Genomic DNA, 18736 nt, shown 5'->3' on the forward strand with positions numbered 1-18736 from the left:
CGATTAGTAACAACATGGCTGTTTTTGCCCCATTGACTTCCATTAATACCACATTTGATCGTGCACAAATACACTTTGTTTTTCTAGTTCTGAGATCTGAGATATTTAGATTTTCTCTGACACATTAATATAAGCGTGTAATCGTCACTCTCTCACACACACACACTTTAATTTGCAGTAATAATTTGCTGGTAGCTTTTTTTTTTGCACAGGCCTATCTAAAAGGTTATAGTGCCAACTGATGTTTAACAGGGAAAACCACCAAAAATCAAAAATGCATGATTTTATGGTGTCATGCTTTTATAATCAAAAAAAATTTGGTTAATGGAAGTCAATGGGGCAAAAACTTGCCATCGACAGTAAATTAGGGAGAGACTTGCCCAAGACTTCAAGCCCAAGTTACTTTATGCCCAAGTCATTTTCAGAACTGAGTTTGATTGAAATATTTGTGCAAAAACATTCGCAAAAAATATGTATCTGATGCATTTTTTCAACAGTTTAATTTAGTAGATGTTATCATCTCGAACATAAAGGGTAGTCAATTTGCCCTGAGTGTGTTGTTGAGGTTTTTTTTTTTTATTCAAAGCATTTTCTCAAAATATTTGTCAAAATAAGATTTGTCACCAAAAATTATTCTGCTAGCTGAAATAGAGAAAAAGTTATGGCCAAATTAAAACTCATAATCACCCCAGCAATGCGGTGGTGCAGTAGGTAGTGCTGTGGCCTCACAGCAAGAAGGTCGATGGTTCGAGCTTCGGCTGGGTCAGTTGGTGTTTCAGTGTAGAGTTTGCATGTTCTCCCCGCATTCACGTGGGTTTCCTCTGGGTGCTCCAGTTTCCCCCACAGTTCAAAGACATGTGGTACAGGTGAATTGGGTAGGATATATTGTCTGTAGTTTATGAGTTTAAATGGATGTTTCCCAGAGATGGGTTGCAGCTGGAAGGGCGTTTGCTGCTTAAAAACATGTGCTGGATAAGTTGGCGGTTCATTCCGCTGTGGCGACCCCGAATTAATAAAGGGACTAAGCTGAAAAGAAAATGAATGAATGAAGAATCACCCCAGAGTGGATGAAAACATCCCCAACAGTACAAAAGGGTTAAATCGTTTTCAGCATTTAAAGGGCAAAAATGTTAATATAAGTATTGTTATTTTATAAATTAATAAATAAATGAATATCAGATAAATTATATATTAAGGTTTCCACAAAAATATTAAGCAGCACAATAGTTTTTTACATTTGTAATAATAATAAATGATTACTCTTCTCTGCAAACTGTTCATAGGAGCCGCTTATTTTGTTTCACGTATTTTCACACACTATTTTGTACGACTTTCAGCAATATTTTTCTTTCTATTTAAGACTTTACACCTCATTCACATGGGGCGTCAGCATCAACGCTTCCCATTCACATTGAATGGGGTACTAAACAGGTTACAGCATTGCCTAACTGAATTATGGAGAAGTTTGGAATTTCTCAACTTTTTAAGCGCCAACGGAAGTGTCAGCCAATCAGATTGCTTTATGCAAATATCCAAGTTCATACAGTTGTCAATTGTGGATTAAATTCGTTAGCTGACACTTAAGATGATCGCGTTAGCCCTAGCTACAGACACCCCCTAAATCAAGTGTTGACGCTGAAGCGCCGTGTGAATCGGTCGTTATAGTTTTTAACACAATCATAATATTTTAAACAATCATTATTCAAACACTGTTAAACCATTTTCAAAATTTAAGAGCACAAAATATCAGTATAGGCATTGATATTTTATATATAAATAAATAAATAAATATTGGACAAAATGTATATCAAGGTTTCTAGAAAAACATTAAGCAGCACAATAGTTTTTTACATTCTTAATAATAACAAGAAATGCAAACTTCTTTTCAAAAAACCATGGAAACTTCTCTGCAAACTCTTCATTGGAGACATCACCGCTGATTTCGTTCCAAGTACTTTTACATGCAATTTTTAAACAATCATTATTCACATTTTTTTATGAATAAAAGTTTTAAGAATTTGCAATATGTAAGGGCACAAAAAATATATAAACAATTTTGGACTTGTCACCAGGGGTCTTAATTTGTTTTCACGAAAGGCAGTAGATTTTTCTATTAAGGCAGCTTCAAACATACCAAGCAGATTATAAGTGTGTTTATAAGAAAGTATTTTGTTTTATATGTGTGTAGGTGCAGTATTTTACTTTTTAAAATGCACATTACTGTCCAAAAGTTGAAATGTGTATCTTCATAGAGACGTCACCGCTGATTTAATTTCAAGAATTTTCACACACAATTTTGTATCACTTTTATTACTTTCATCTCATATTTACCTTTTCTTTCTATCGTAAATAATAAAATTATAATAATTCTCAAATGTAAATAATTAATTTTCAAAATTTAAAAGCACAAAATGTATAAACCGCTTTGAAAAAGTCTGAAATGTTAGCTACAGGCAGTACATTTTTCTATTAAGTCAGTTTTAAATATACCATGCAGATAATAAGTGTTTTTATAAAAAGTATTTTGTTTTGCTTGTATATGTAGATTTGTCAGTTTATTAAGATGTACATTACTGTCCAAAAGTTGAAATAACTACTTTTAGTCATCCACACCACACTAATTTAAGCAAAAATGTCAATATAGGCATTAATATTTTATAAAAATCAACAATTGGATAAAATATACATCAAGGTTTCCACAAAAATATTAAGCAGCACAATAGTTTTTTACCTTCGTAAGAATGATACGAAGTGATTACACTTCTCTGCAAACTCTTAAACATCACCACTGATTTTGTTCCAAGTATTTTCGCACACTATTTTGTATCACTTTCAGCTAATTTTTTTTTTCTATCTATTTAAGACTTAACACAAATCTGCTGGTGATTCTCAAGCTTTAGTCAAGAAATTATATATTACAGAATGACACCCATCTAGAGCAATTTTATCAATTAAATAAATAAAAAAAAAATTTTTCATTAAAATAACTTCTTAAAAAGGAAAGTATTCAATTACATCTGTTTATGGACAACTTTAAATGGGGCGACACAATGGTTCAGTGGTTAGTACTGTGTCCTCATAACAAGAAGGTCACTGGTTCAAGTCCCGGATGGATCAGTTTGCATTTCTGTGTAGAGTTTGCTTTTCTACCCCTGTTGTTGCTGCTGGTTTTATCCAGGTCCTCCGGTTTTCCCCACAGTCCAGAGACATGTGGTATAGGTGAATTTGGTAAGCATGAGTCTGTATGAGTCTGAATGAGTATGGGTGTTTCCCAGTTTTGGGTTGCGGCTGAAAGGGAAAGAAAAGTGACTGAATGAATGAATGAATGAATGAATGAATGAATATGGATAAGTGAGTGAAGAAATTTGTGCTCAATCTTTTTTTGAGGTGGTCCATGAAAAATTTAAGTGGACAGAAAATATTTTTATGACTGGTAAAAGAAAAATGTTGGCATAAAATATACATTTTACATGATATATCTCAATTTATGCATTACTATTTTTGTCTGTATTTTTTGTGAAAGATTACAAATAGGATAATCATGTTTAAGTCAGTATTTCTTTTATACTAATCAGTTTTATCAATATATTTTTAATTTGTAGATTTTTATTTATCATTGGGATTTTTATTCTTAAGTATTGTTTTAGTATTAAGTTAAGTTTAATTAATACATGTTTTAATTAATTTATACTTATTATTTTAGTGCTTTAGTTAAACTTATTTCATTTTTAAATATTTTATTTATATTTAATTTTTATTTCAAAGCAAAAATATATTTAATAGTTTATTTTAGTTAGTGAATTTACATATAGGATTGGAGGTTGAATTATTAGCCCTTCTGTGAAATTTTAACTAATAACTTATTTCTAATGACTATGATCTAATGATATCTTTCATCTAAAAATTATATTTTTCTACCTAATTTGCAAGATCCTAGTCTTCAGTTTAAAGTGCAAATTAAAGGCTTAACTAGGTTAATCAAGTAGTCAAGTTAGGTTGAAAAAAAAAAAAAGCATTGTTTTTTTTCTGTAGCCTATTAAATAAAATAATTTCTTAAAGCAACTAATAATATTGACCTTAAAAAGTGTATATTGCGGCCAAACAAAAATAAATAAGAAAAAATATTATAGGAAATACTGTGAAAATTTCCTTGCCCTGTAAAACATCACTTGGGAAATATTTAACAGTTTTGCATAAAAATGTGCAAAAATATACAACAAACACTGTTGTGTCCCAGTTTAACCCCGACTACAGCTCAAGCATGTGCTGAACAATCTGTTTTTATACTGTGCTGCATTCAAATCAGGCATTTTTCATACAAAGTGTGTGTTTGTGTCTGTGTGTTTGTGGACAGGGACTGTGATCAGAGCAGTAATGACGTGGTGGACAGGTTTTCCCGTGAGGTGGTGTTGTCTCTGCCGCAGGGCTCTCTGGTTCTGACTCGCGGTGATTTACCAGGAAACACACTGCGCTACCAGCACTACTGCCAGAGTCTCCGGCCAGACCTCAGCCTCGTCGACCAGGAGGTCCGTAATCCAGCAAGACACATGTCTAATTTATTACTGCCATGATCATGCTGCTCTATCACTGTTTCCCCCTTTAAAAGATGCTACTATATTATAATGCAGATGATGACGTACAACTGGTATGTGGCAAAACTCCAGAGGCATCTACCAGGAGTGACATTTCCTGGCCACCGGTGGGATCCAGTCAATGCAGTGGAAAAGAAAACATTCAGCATCGAGCAGTTTCTCAAGCGTAATTTGCAGTAAGATTAACACACACACCTTTGTCCTATGTGTCATTTTTTTGTTGCATGGAAATATCTGTGAAATAGCAAACAGTTATAGATATACTCTGTTTCCTCTTATACCACACTGGAAGGGCAAAGAAAGGGAGGGATGTTTACTGCCTCCCTCCACCAGACGGCAGTATTTCCTTGGTAAAGCCCCCCGGCCTTTGAGAGGGGGGCAATAAACATTGCTGTCATTTCCCTGTGAAGCAGAACAGAGAGAATAAGGAATGCATACTTGAGAAAAAACAACCAGCCTTTAACCTTTTAGTTAAGAGAGACAGCTTTATGTTTCTGTCGTACTGGGTATAGATCAGTAGTGACCCTAACATAACAGACAAGCGTTGAAGCTTTTACTCAATTCTACTCTAAAGTGTTTACTTTATGATAACTTTGTTTCTGCAGCATTACCTTTAATAATCATTCCAGTTTGTATACTGTTTAATTGTGTATTTTTATGCAGAGAATTGAAGTATATTTCAAAGTGTTAGTAAGTAAATCGATAAACATTCATTTGTAACATTATGGCCCAGTTTCACAAACAGGGCTTAAATTAAGCCAGGACTTGGCCTTAGTTAAATAAGGCTATTTAAGACACATTTATAAAAATGGCCTTCGAAAAATATTACTGGTGTGCACCTGGAGACAAAAAAATGACACTGACATATTTTAAGACATCTCACCGCAAGTTATTTTGAGTTGAGACAGCTCAAACATGCAATTTAATAATTAAAAAAAACAAGTTTTCAAATTTCCTAAATATTAAAAGCAAAATTGTAGGCCTTAAGTCTTCAATTCACTGAAATAGTGGGTTGTAAGTCTTAAATCATTTTAAGATCTTAACAGGTTAAGGTCTTAATTTTCCTATGTCGAAAATCCCATTTAAATTTTTTTAAAGAAACATTGTTGAGAAGAATGTATATGTACAACAGTATATAACTAGTTGGCTTGTTTAGACACATATTTTAAAATGTGTGGCTTTTTAATGGAACTAGTTAAAATGTTGTCTACTAGCCATTAGAAATAATGCATAGCATTTAGCCCTGTATAAGTCTGAAATTGAATCCATAATGGTTTAAAATGTCTTAAATTTGACTTGTTTTTAACCAACAGAAACCCTTTATAACATAAGCATTTTTACTTTATAGTGTCTAACCCTATGAAATTATTTGATGTTATGTGGTCTTCTAATACACTGCTCAGCATATATAAGTACATCCCTCACAAATCTCTCTTTAAAATTTATATTGTTAATGAGAAGCTATACAATATTATATTTGTGCTATAACATTAAATTAGTCAGTACTGAAGGTCCAAAAACGAGTACAGCCAAATTTATAGGTCATAGAAAAATATTAATTACAAATTTTTAAAAACACGACAATCAAGAGAAAATTAAAAAATGTAGTTGAAATTTTGTATGTTTTTTTTTTTTTTGCTTGAATTTAATTGTTTTATCTTTCAATTTCTAAATATGGTTGGTGACTAAAATATTATTTTAATAAATATATCTATTTGGATAAAAATCAAAATGGATAAATATTATAGGTGGGCATAGATTAAAAAATTAATCTAGATTAGTCTAGATTCATCTCGGAATTAATCTAGATTAATCTAGATAAAAAAGGCTCTTTTAAATTCTGCCGAAGGCATTTAGAATATGTGTGCTACCCAAATACTAAGTCTTTGAGAATGTGTTTCTCAAGCCAGGTGGCGCATTAGACCAGGGGCTCATCTCCTGTTTCCAAAATGCATCACAAACTGCTTGAGAAACTGTTCTACTATGGTAATTGATGATGAAAATAAATAATGTTCAATAAGATGTACTTGTGCTTACTAACTATTTATTCAGTTAAACATGAATTTTGAACTGTAGGCCTACAGAAGCTCGAAACAGCGATTTTTGATTACTTTAATCCAACTAAAGTCATAACTGAACTAAACAGAAATGGAATTAAGACATGTGGAGTATGCATATATTAGTGGCATCATTTAAGTAAACACTGTGATCAAACTATTACCTTTATATAGGACTTTTCGGCATATTTTCCGACAAGATCCACACACACTGCTGTCCGTAAAGGACCGCTCACACACACAAACACACACACAAATCACGAAATGTGGAAGTTTTTTTTCTTTCCATTTGGCTTGTGTTATTGAACTCCATAACACTCTCTCCAGTCCTTACTCCTTATTTGCGCCTAATAACCCAGTTTGTCATGGGGCTGAATGAAATGTTTGTTAGCTAAAGTGAAACTGCCGAACTGCAGTTAAAGTCAGGCATCCTGCTGATTTGAGGAGGGCAGTTTTTTGTCAGATGGCCAGGTATGCATCCGCACTAAAATTTGAAGGTAAAAGTCATCATAGCTTGCGTAGAATAGACCCAGCTCCCAACCAAAATTTGAGAATAGATTAACGGCAACACTTTTTTTGCAGCACGTTAACGCCAATAACGACCCACCACTAATAAAACCATTTCTATAATTTTTTCAAACTGGGGTGTACTCAATTATGCTGAGCACTGTACTAACACTTTCGTACCTATTTTTTATTTATTTTTTATTTTTTTGACTACATTACAGCTTTGGCAAAATATTAAGAGACCACAAAAAATTCTCAATTTCTATGAATTTACTGGATTTATTAAGTATTGGTTTGTGTAAAACTTATTTTTTTAAATATTATATCGGTTAAGCCACATAACAATATTTATTTTCTTCAAACAAACATTTTGTTTGTAATTTTGATTGTAATTTTCCTGAGTGAACAAATTCCTTCTTTTGTTGAGATTGACGATCACAACAGTTATTCTACCAAATATTGATTTCTTAAAGAAAAAGTTCACCCCAAAATTAAAATTTATTCACAATTTACTCAAATGTCAATTAATTCCAAACCTTTATATTTTTATTGTTGAAAACAAAAACAAAAAAAATATTTGTAAGCCACTTTGGACTAAATGACAAAATATAAATGCAAAAAGCAATATTTTGAAAATGTTGGTAACCATTGACTTTCATAGCATTTGGCTTTCTTACTATAGAAGTCATTGGTTACCGATTTCCAACATTCTTCCAAATATCTTCTTTTGTGTTTATCAAAAGGAGAAAAAAAACTGGTTTGAAACAAGTTAAGAATGAGTAAATTATATTAACGTTTTTGGGTGATCTGTCCTGAAGTTTTAAAGTTAAAACATCAATATTACAGTACATGTCCCAAAACATGGTAACATTTTTGTTATTTTATGCAAACAAACAAACTTAAATACACAACGTTTATTTTAAACTTAGAAAGAAATAGTTTTTCTCAAATTCATTCATTCATTTATTTTCCTTTGGCTTAGTCCCTTATTTGTCAGGGGTGGCCACAGCGGAATGACCCATCAACTATTCTAGCAAATGTCTTATGTAGTGGATGCCCTTTCAACCGCAACCCAGTATTGGGAAACACCCATACACACTCTCTCTCTCTCTCTCTCTCTCTCTCTCTCTCTCACACACACACACACACACACACACACACACACACACACACACTATGGCCAATTTAGTTTATTAAATTCACCTTTAGCGAATTTTTAGAACTGTGGGGAAAACTGGAGCACCCAGAGGGAACCCATGCAAACACGTGGAGAACATGCAAACTCCACACAGAAATGCCAACTGGCCCAGCTGGGACTTAAATCAATAACCGTATTGCTGTGAGGCGACAGTGCTAACCACTGAGCCACCATGCTGCCTGTTTTACTCAAATATATAACTATAAATTATATAAAAAAAAATAAATGTGATGTATTTTTTTATTAGATTTTTTGTATTTTCTAACTTTATCTACTGCATTACACTAATTGTGACTTGTCGTAGTGTTTTCATGCTGTTGTTCTTTTGATTTTACTGAGTATTTTGATACTATAAGCTTATTTCACTAGTGAACATGCTTATAAGGAGTTAGCCACTCATTTGCAATGCTAATAAGTGACTCGCACTGATGGTCAGTTTCTGCTCTGGGCTTGTGTACAGCAGGCCAGTGTTTGTATGTATTGGTCTCACTGAGGGTGACCCCAGCTGGGAGGGGAGTTTCTCTCGTTGGCCCTGGGGCGTCTGTGAGCAGCTGTTACCTGTCAAGACCCCATTTGACCCAAAGAAGTGGGCCCAAAAAACACACAACCTTTACAACTGGAGTGAGCCACACGACAGGTGAGCCGCGTGGATTATGTTTGGAGTTTATTAAGTGAATTAAGTATGTTTGGGCAATGAACTATTGTTTGGTTTGCCAATACATCTTCTGTTATTATGTGGACTATCATGTTTGCAGCTTAAATAAACACTATAGCCTGTACAATTTAATTAATACATTTCTAATTCCAGGTTGTGACCCTAAACAAAATTGCTCATGATTTATACATCCGCATAAATTAGCCATTGTTGTAATTTATATGGCATTATTTGCAATGTGGAAAAAAGTTCTATACAACACAAGTCACAACAATAGCTAAATTATATGGCAATTCAGCAATTGCATTATCTTAAGCTTGCTAGGTTTATGTTTAGGGTTTAGTTTATCAAAGTACGCAAAATTCTTCAACCATCATCAGCTATAATAGTAAATTCACACCGCACATATAAATGCTGATTCAACAATTGGGAAAAAACAAGCTCTGATGACACTGATGGGTAACAAATTCAGTAAAACCTGATAAAGTGTCTAATGCATTGCTTCATAAGGCATGGATTTTATTGACTGCACAATTATAAAGTTGTCAACATTGGAAGTGGATCAAAACCTTTTATCAAAGTTGTCCTAAAACTATTCAACAGCATTGGTTTTTGTCTTAGGACAAATTTTGATCCACTTCAAATGTTGACTTCTGTACAGCTATTTATCTTACAATGCACACACATGGTTTGTTACATAACTCACACTGTCACTGTAATAGTTTCTGCCTTGATCACAGCTGCTATTTATCGAAACACAACACTGGTTTGCTTAATATAGACGAGAATTGTAGTTTGAATGTTCTTTGCTTTTTGCAACAATAGAGTCTGCATTTCCCACAATGTATTATGTTTGGGCTGAACATATTACAGAATATGCACTGGACTTTGCTCTATAATAACTCAATCAAATATATATATTTGTTATATAAGTTCAATATTGTATAAGGGCACTGAATATGCGTCAATACTTCTGCCATATTTGTACAGTGCTTCCAGGAGAAAGCCATTGAGCTGTACTTAGTCAAGACCAAAGTCTATCTGAAGATGAACAAAAAAAAAACATATTATTTATTTATTGACTTAATATTTCAATATAATATTGCATTGACCATAAGCCAAAGTACCACCTACTGGCACTAAATTCTAGGCTTATGCTAGTTTTGTTAAATAAAACCTGCAAAAATGTAAATGAAATATGACAACAAGACACTGGTGCCTGAAACTTGTATTATTTTCTGCTCAGTGAACATTTTTTACTTATAAGTAGGCCCACATGGAATCTGCGCACGCAATTCCACAGATTTCCGCAGATTTTTAGCCCATCATTAATTCTGTTTATTTGCTTGAGTAAATGTGTGTAAATAAATATTTATTCAGTTATTTATTAAATTATTTACAGTAATTTTATTGACTAATATAAAAATGTTCATCTGATTGATGTACAATGCAGTTTGTATAGTAATATTTTCTGTCTTTTAGTAGATATATTAATTTGAGAGACTTGCTTTGTTTACTAAATAAAGTGTATCTAATTGGATTTGCATTTTAAACATTAAATAAAAGTTTAAAAGATTATATTTTTTATTTCAGCTTTGATAATTCTGGCCTAATAATTCTGACTTCAACTGTATGTGCAAAATTTATGAAAATTGCCCTGTAAATGATTATATGATCATTAAAAGCATCTGAACAACATATATTTTTTACATGAGATGACTTCATCACTGATTTAGGTTGTTACAGGATTGTTAATTGTTAAATAATATATTTTTGTGGACTAAGAAGAGCGGAGGCATCATATTTAAAGAAAACTGTTTCAGGTTTTGCAGAAATGTAGGCGGATTCACATATTTTCTGTAAGCCTGGGTTCATTTGCAGGTTACCCTGCAAGGTGAACCCTGTTTTGAAACAGTCTGTGTAATAAAAAGCCTTATAAAAACCTTTTGACAGGTATTTTCATCTTGCATATGCAAAAAACCTTGGTACTTCTGATGCTTTTTGGTACATTTTAGTGATTTAAAGTTCATTCTTGATTTGTTTTTTTTTACTATTTGAGCTGAACAAAAATCTTGTTAATGTTGAAAAATAAAGTTAGGATAGGTGTTATTTATATTTGAATTCATAGTTTTTTAACAATGTAATACAAATTAGGGCTTCACGATATTGGAAAAATCTAACATTGCGATATTTTGTTGTTCTGTGATATGTATTGCGATTTGAATACATTTTCTTCAAATTGATTTAAGAACTCTATGTGAAAAGAAATAATTAATTTATATTGATTGTGATGATTCTTTAGGGGAGTGAATCATACAGACAAATTAAATACAAATTAAAAGCCTATTGAAGACAAAGGGTGAAAAGTGTTTTCTGGGCAGTTTAACAGTATTCAGGTACAGAAATTGAATAATCAAATGTAAAAGCACTAAATAGTGTTATAAATTTCGTAAATAATTCAATGCAAATCATCTTTATTAAAGTTAAATTATTGAATTTACTCACAGTCATCATGGGCTGTAAAATTATGTGAAAACAGTAGGTTAAACTCTGCAGTTGTTCCATAAATCTTGCAACTGTTGTTCCTAGTCAACTATAATCCAGACTCAACATTCTACATCCTGTGGTGTGACTATTGCAGATGTGAGCATTGAACATACTGATGCTTAAACTATATACTGTGCAGCTAAAAATAGCAGATGGTCTACTAAACATTTTTTTCCCATTGAGGATTAGTTCAGCTATTAAAGAAAACATTGTAATCAAATTTAAATTGTGAAAATCAAAATGGAATTGATGCCAAAGGCCACACATTAAATAATAAAATGAAGCATGTAAGATATAAATGCTTACGTAAATAAATGTTTGAGATGATATTATCATATGTCACCTGCAGGTTCATCACTGAGCATTTTCGGCAGGTGCTTTCAGCAGCACCCCATTCTTCCACATCTCTGAAGTGTTTTCAGTCCTCGCCGATATTGAAGTGCACTTAAACACTGCTCTGACTCCACGCTGTGCAGACAGCCTCCGTCTCCAGCTTCAAAGTCGTTATTAGTCCGCTGACCCCACCCTAATGACTTTCTAAACTGCGGCGTGTCAATATCTGTGTATAAAGTGAAATTAGTTCTAGTCTCCAGCACTGAGGCTCTCTGCAGCCGGCTGGTATTCAGCAAGTTAATCGGGGTTGAATGGTGTGACATTACTCTCCTCTCACCCACTACAAGCGTGTCCATCCCTGCCTGCCAGCCAAATATTAGCGGGGAAGTCACACGCTAAAATATTCCTTTGAAGGAGAGGCCGCACGTTTATGAGCGATGTAGCGGAAAAGGAAGAAATGCAGAAATATATGGGGCGTTCAGCACGGAGAGAGCTTCCAAAGACAGGCAAGGTTGAAGATCAGCTGTTGTATGGTTTGAAGATATGCAGAATACGATTCGCCGGATTACCGGCTGCTTTTAAACTTGCATTTTAAGTCTGCACTTGACAACACTGCTTTGATGCCATCTTAATGTATACGAAGAGGAAATAGCGTTTGACATTTTGGGGAATGTTTTTTCTTTTTGGTTATTTTATGAAAGTAACATGTTGAGGAATATTATCAGAGTAGCTTTGCTACACAACAAAATTTCTTTTATTTAACTATTTCAGCTTCCATCCTGGGTCTTGGGAGAGAGTTGCCAACGAGGAGATGTGGCAGGCCAGGTAAAACACATATTACTGCTGCCATGACTTTGTAACGCTTAATATGTAGTTAAGTATTTACATATTGGTTCTTTTATTCCATCACAATTTAGGATGAAGACAGCCTTTTTCCTGTTTGACCTTGCTGAGAATGCGGAGAAAGAACAGCAGGGTCGCCTTTACGAGATTTCCTACAAAGTAAGTTAGACATTTCATAATACACTACCTGACAAAAGTGTTGTCGTGGATCACAGTTGTAAGAGCAACAAATAATGACTTCTAGTTGATAATTTGGAAAAGTGGCAGAAGGTAGATTTTTCTGATAATAATCTGTTGAACTGCATCCCAATCTTCTCAAATACTGGAGAAGACCTATTGGAACCTGCATGGACCCAAGATTCTTACCGAATTCAGTCAAGTTTGGTGAAGGAAAAATCATGGTGGTGTGCAGAGTCGATGGTAACATTAACACCCTGAGGGATCAAGACATTTGTGCTGCCCATTACATTACAAACTACAGGACCGGGCAAATCCTTTAGCAGGATAGCGCTGCTTGTCGTACTTCAGCCTTCATATCAAAGTTCATGTGTGCAAAGAAGGTCAAGGTGCTCCAGGATTGGCCAGCCCAGTCACCAGACATGAACATTATTGAGCATGACTGGGGTTGGATGAAGGAGGAGGCATTGAGAATGAATCCAAAGGATCTTGATGAACTCTGGACGTCCTGCAAGAACGCTTTCTTTGCCATTCCAGATGACTTTATTAATAAGCATATCCTCCATGCTCATGGGAGTCAAACACAATATTAATTCTTTTTCCACTGCACCATGACTTTATATTCTCTACTGTACATTATTTCTGTTAAGTAACAAGACTTTTGTCTAAGCAAAGTCAGACCTTACTGTACTAATTAAATCATTAAAAAACAAGGCGTCATCATATTTCATTTTGGTAAAAAAAAAGCGTAATCTAGAGGCCTTTGCCTTTCATATAAGCCACTTCTGACACCAACTGAAAGACAATTTATCATTTGTTGTTCCTAAAACTTGGATAGGTGACAAGATTTTTGTCAGGTAGTGTAGACGTGACCCTGGTGCACAAAATCTTAAGTTGCACAGGTATATTTGTAGGAATAGGCCCTAATACATTGTATCGGTTAAATGTTTTTATGCCCAAAATCATTACAATATTAAGTAAAGATTATAGGTAAAGAGTGAGGGAAATAAATATAAAGAGAGCATCAAAGCACAAATGGTGACAAACATTGTTTTGTATTAAAAAGCCCAGAAAAATTCACCAGCAGGCCATGGTCTTTAGAAATATGTGCATCAGCCTACTTTCATGTAAAAATAAGTTACTCTGGATACATTCCGTTGCACCTTTCAGATGACAAATCAACTAGATGGCGCTGTCAGATTTTATGTAAATCTAAGATACGTTACTTAGGTATGTTTTGTTGTAGGTTTCAGATACATGTCGTTCTTGCGTGTATATTTACACGAGAAGGTGCGCCTTCTAGCAAACCACTGAACTAAACCCTTGCCTATACCCAATCAATATAGTTTACAAAAGCAAACGTAAGAAAAAATGTGCACATTACTTTTACATTTTTGTGGAATCTTGTTCTTATGTACAGAGTGAGATACTGAGTAAACTGATTACGCTAGAAACATGTTGATATAAAGGTAAAATATGAGGTAAACATATTCGATTTCCAATCATAGACATCTTTGGGCTCTATTTTGATGGTCCATGCGCAGAGCGCATAACGCAGGGCACAAACGTTAAGTAACAAGACTTTTGTCTAAGCAAAGTCAGACCTTACTGTACTAATTAAATCATTAAAAATCAAGGCGTCATCATATTTCATTTTGGTAAAAAAGGCGTAATCTAGAGGCCTTTGCCTTTCATATAAGCCACTTCTGACACCAAATGATCAACTGAAAGACAATTTATCATTTGTTGTTCCTAAAACTTGGATAGGTGACAAGATTTTTGTCAGGTAGTGTACACGTGACCCTGGTGCACAAAATCTTAAGTTGCACAGGTATATTTGTAGGAATAGGCCCTAATACATTGTATCGGTTTAATGTTTTTATGGCCAAAATCATTACAATATTAAGTAAAGATTATGTTACACAAAGACATTTTGTAAATTTCCACTGTAATTAAAAACTTTAGCAATTGAATTGCTATTAACTTAATTTGGACAAATTTAAAGGTTGTTTCCTCAAAATTAGCTGTAATTAAAATCAAAAGCTTGTTCATTCAGCAATTCAACAATTGTAGATTCTTTATAGGCTCAATATCTAATATAAAAAAGAAAGATATCAAGAAAAGTTGATTCAGTACACAGAGGGGGCAATATAATAAATAAAAGCATTAACAAAATGTTTCTAAGATCGATGACTCTAAAAAGCCTAAAATTTTGATGGTCTTTTTATTATTTTTATTGGGGGAATAAACACTGTTACATAAATACAGACAAAAATATAAAAAGATCCTCCGCATTTTGCTTATGCTTTTAAAATTAAATAGATACGCTCCTTTTATAATTATTGAATATGCACATGTGCTTATAGACACAAGGACAATGAAGGTCTTTTTTTACTGATTCAGGTGGTTACTGGATTGCTAAATATAAAATAATAGATTTTCACATTCGTAAATTTACTGCTCAATTACTCTTTCTCAAGTAGTTGTTAAGCTGTTGAACACAAAATAATATATTTGAAGAATGTTAGAATATAGTAGCCATGGACTTTGTAAGGAAAAACATACAAAGGAAGTCAATGGCTGATTTCACACTGTTCAACAGAGAAATAAAATCAAACTATTTTAGAGCAAGTAGCGAATGAGTTAATGATGACAGAGTTTGGTTTAGTTTTGGTTTTGGGGTGTACTTTTATTTAAGGCATTTTTGTGCTTCATTAAATTACACCTTTTTCAGTTTTTTTTTTCATATTTTCAGTTCTGCTATATTCTTTTTAGCTGATGATTTCATTCTTAGCTGTGCTATATTAAACTTTTAATATTTACATAATTTTCTGATTGATTCAAACTATTCACTATTCAAACTCCTAACTGACAGCAATCTGCATGTTTTATATGTTATCAACAGGAGAAACACTGAGCATCATGACAGTGGCAAAGCAGCTCTAATTCAACATTATACACATAATCAAAGCCTAAAACATAAGCCTACCTAAAACCTTCAGCACTTTTCTTTTACCACCTTCAGCAAATGCAAATCTTGTTTTCAGCATGACTTGTCATGAATGTTTTTGTAGGCTAATTGCAGTTTTGTAAATATGACAGCAATTGGTGATTTGATGGTTTCTGTCGTTTATATTAACTGCTGACCTAGTGTTGTTTTGAAGACCTGTACAGATAATAAATATTGTATTTTCTAGTTGTGCATATGTCTCATAAATATCGTCTCTTCTAGATTTACAATTTTTAAACCTTTCTGTATTTTTTTTCAGCTTTATTGTCAAATTGTGGATTCCCAGGTAGACTACCCTGCAAACTGGGATAAGAACCTGGCTCTTGCTGCAGAACGTCTACTTCAATCAGGGGGCAGAGGTTATGGTCTAGATTCACTTATGAGTCGCAGCATCCGCCACTTCAGCCGCTACCTTAAGAGAGAACCCAGCGATCCTCAGAGCAAGGCCATCCGCTCCATCATCACACACCTCAGGAAAGAGCGGGAAAAATTCAGAGACAGACAGAAAGCTTGAGGAAGAAAGTCACAGAATTGTCTGAAACAACGCTTAGGTGTAGATGGCGTGAAAAGGTAAGAGGGAGGGAAATTAATATAAAGAGAGCATCAAAGCACAAATGGCGACAAACATTGTTTTGTATTAAAAAGCCCAGAAAAATTCAACAGCAGGCCATGGTCTTTGGAAATATGTGCATCAGCCTACTTTCATGTAAAAATAAGTTACTCTGTGTACATTCCGTTGCACCTTTCAGATGAAAAATCAACTAAATGGCAAATTATTAAATTAGATCAAATTAGATCAAATTATGCAAATCTAAGAAACGTTACTTAGGTATGTTTTGTTGTAGGTTTCAGATACATGTCGTTCTTGCGTGTATATTTACACGAGAAGGTGCGCCCTCTAGCAAAACCACTGACCTAAACCCTTGGCTATACCTAATCAATATAGTTTACAAAAGCAAACGTAAGAAAAAATGTGCACATTACTTTTACATCTTTGTGGAATCTTGTTCTTATGTACAGAGTGAGCTACTGAGCAAACTGACCACGCTAGAAACATTTCCGATATACAGGGAAAATGTGAGGTAAACATATTCGATTTCCAATCATAGACATCTTTAAGTTTTGTTGTATATTTTTGGTGTTGTGCAAAGAACTGCACAAAAATAGTTCATTCATTGATAATGTGTCTCTTTAAATATCATTTGTGGGAAAAGGAACAAAAGCTGTTACCATCGTAGTTGAGCCCCATAGCAGTCATTTTACCTAGAACATTCAGCAAATGTATTTTTCAGTGAGCCCATATTAAACATGCTTGTTTTTCTGCGGGGATCTGGGATCTGACATCAGCGGTTAATTTAGTTATTAATATATTTAGGTTATATTAAATTGCAGAAATGATTTTTAACGTGCTAAATTCAAACACTTAAGACTAGGGATGTCCAGATCCGATTACGTGATCGGAAATCGGGCCTGATCTCTCAGTTTTAGACTCGATCAGAATGGGACAATACCTCTCGATCAGGACTCGAATATGTATTGTGGCGAGTGAAGCGGGGCCGAGAGCTGTGGGGGTGTACGAGGCGGGTGGCATTTGGGAGATATTCAGAGACACCCGAGGGCATCACCTGCTTCGAGTCTCATGGAGGAGCCCTAAAGAGACGCCAGTGCTAGACGAGACAGGACGTTTTATGTTTTGCTTTTGGTTTTTAAGTTTGTTTTATTTTTTCCTTATTAAATCATTTAAAAGTTTGTTGGTTCTCCGCCTCCTTCTTCCTGATTGCCAGGTGGCCATCAAACTTAATTACATATACATTCTCATTATTTTTTATTACACCTATAGTTATGCGGTGGCACTGATTTAGACCTCTTTCTTGACTTCACACAGCAATGTGTGCGACATGACATCACTTTGTTGCAGACATGCTATTGTTGTGCCGATAAAAGATATTCTTTAAAGGAAGAGTTCTATTTATGAAACTTGCCTCAGACACTCTTATTAGTTTCATAAATATATTATTACTATTATTATTATTTTATCAATTTCAGTTAATAGATGCACATTTCAGAGGTGATGCATTTTACGGCAGGGGTCCGCCTCCCGAAACAACACGGGCAAAGTAGAACACAGAAGCAGCTTGAAACGGAAAGCTTGAGTATTGTATGTCTGTGGTCTTTTTTTATGTATTATGGAAGTATTGGATCGGGTTTTGGTATTGGCAGATACTCAAAATCAAATGACTCGGACTTGAGGGCAAAAACACCTGATCAGGACATCCCTACCCAAGACCGATTGTTTTTCATAGAGGACACTGCTTTCATATTAATTTTAACCTCAATGTGTTCCCTACTTGAGGTTTCTACAGTGAAGGGACATGAACCTCTGAACTGAATCTTAGGTGGAACTCTAATGGAATTTTCTACATGTGTGTGTGTTTCTCTTGTAATAAATTTTTTACACTTTAATGTCCGTCGGGTGGATGATCAAAGGTACCATGAACCACTCATCCCACCTCTTTCCATCCATTTAAAAAAAAATTTTTTTGAATAATTATCTTTTGCCACCCGCTGTCATGGAAGTCCTCCTCTCACTTTAGGATCACAAAGGTCCGAGATTAAGATTAAGAAGGGTGGGGGGTAAATTTGGGCACGACCATGAGAGATTAAGAATGACCCATTAATCTGGGACAGATTTGAAAATTCGGCATCCTTTTCACTGTCTCTTTTCCTGCTTTGTCTACCCCATCATCTCCCAAAACAGCTCTGAATTCTCTTTCATGTTGAGGTTTTCAACAGAGGGACCCCCAGGGAGTTGGGTAA

The 18736-nt window shown here is 34.3% G+C and overlaps 1 protein-coding gene across 9 annotated transcripts in view; it reads left to right on the forward strand.

Annotated features, from left to right (window-relative positions):
- Positions 1-18736, forward strand: part of tmem260 (transmembrane protein 260) — a 177183-nt gene that overhangs the window by 58789 nt on the left and 99658 nt on the right. For 3 of the 9 annotated variants that reach the window (XR_015512641.1, XR_015512640.1, XR_015512643.1), the window contains 6 exons: positions 4355-4526; positions 4629-4768; positions 8815-8991; positions 12661-12714; positions 12807-12891; positions 16179-16489. Coding sequence is in view for 4 of the 9 variants with exons in the window: in NM_001443236.1 (NP_001430165.1) it covers positions 4355-4526; positions 4629-4768; positions 8815-8991; positions 12661-12714; positions 12807-12891; positions 16179-16433 (883 nt within the window). In the remaining 5 variants the exon portion in view is untranslated. Of the gene's footprint in view, positions 1-4354; positions 4527-4628; positions 4769-8814; positions 8992-12660; positions 12715-12806; positions 12892-16178; positions 18381-18736 lie in introns of those variants that run through there. The other 6 variants (XR_015512642.1, XR_015512644.1, NM_001443236.1 and 3 more) reach the window with 5 other exon arrangements.

The sequence above is a fragment of the Danio rerio genome, chromosome 17 (genome assembly GCF_052040795.2).
Source record: "Danio rerio strain M-AB ecotype USA chromosome 17, GRCz13ab, whole genome shotgun sequence".
Taxonomy (NCBI): domain Eukaryota; kingdom Metazoa; phylum Chordata; class Actinopteri; order Cypriniformes; family Danionidae; genus Danio; species Danio rerio.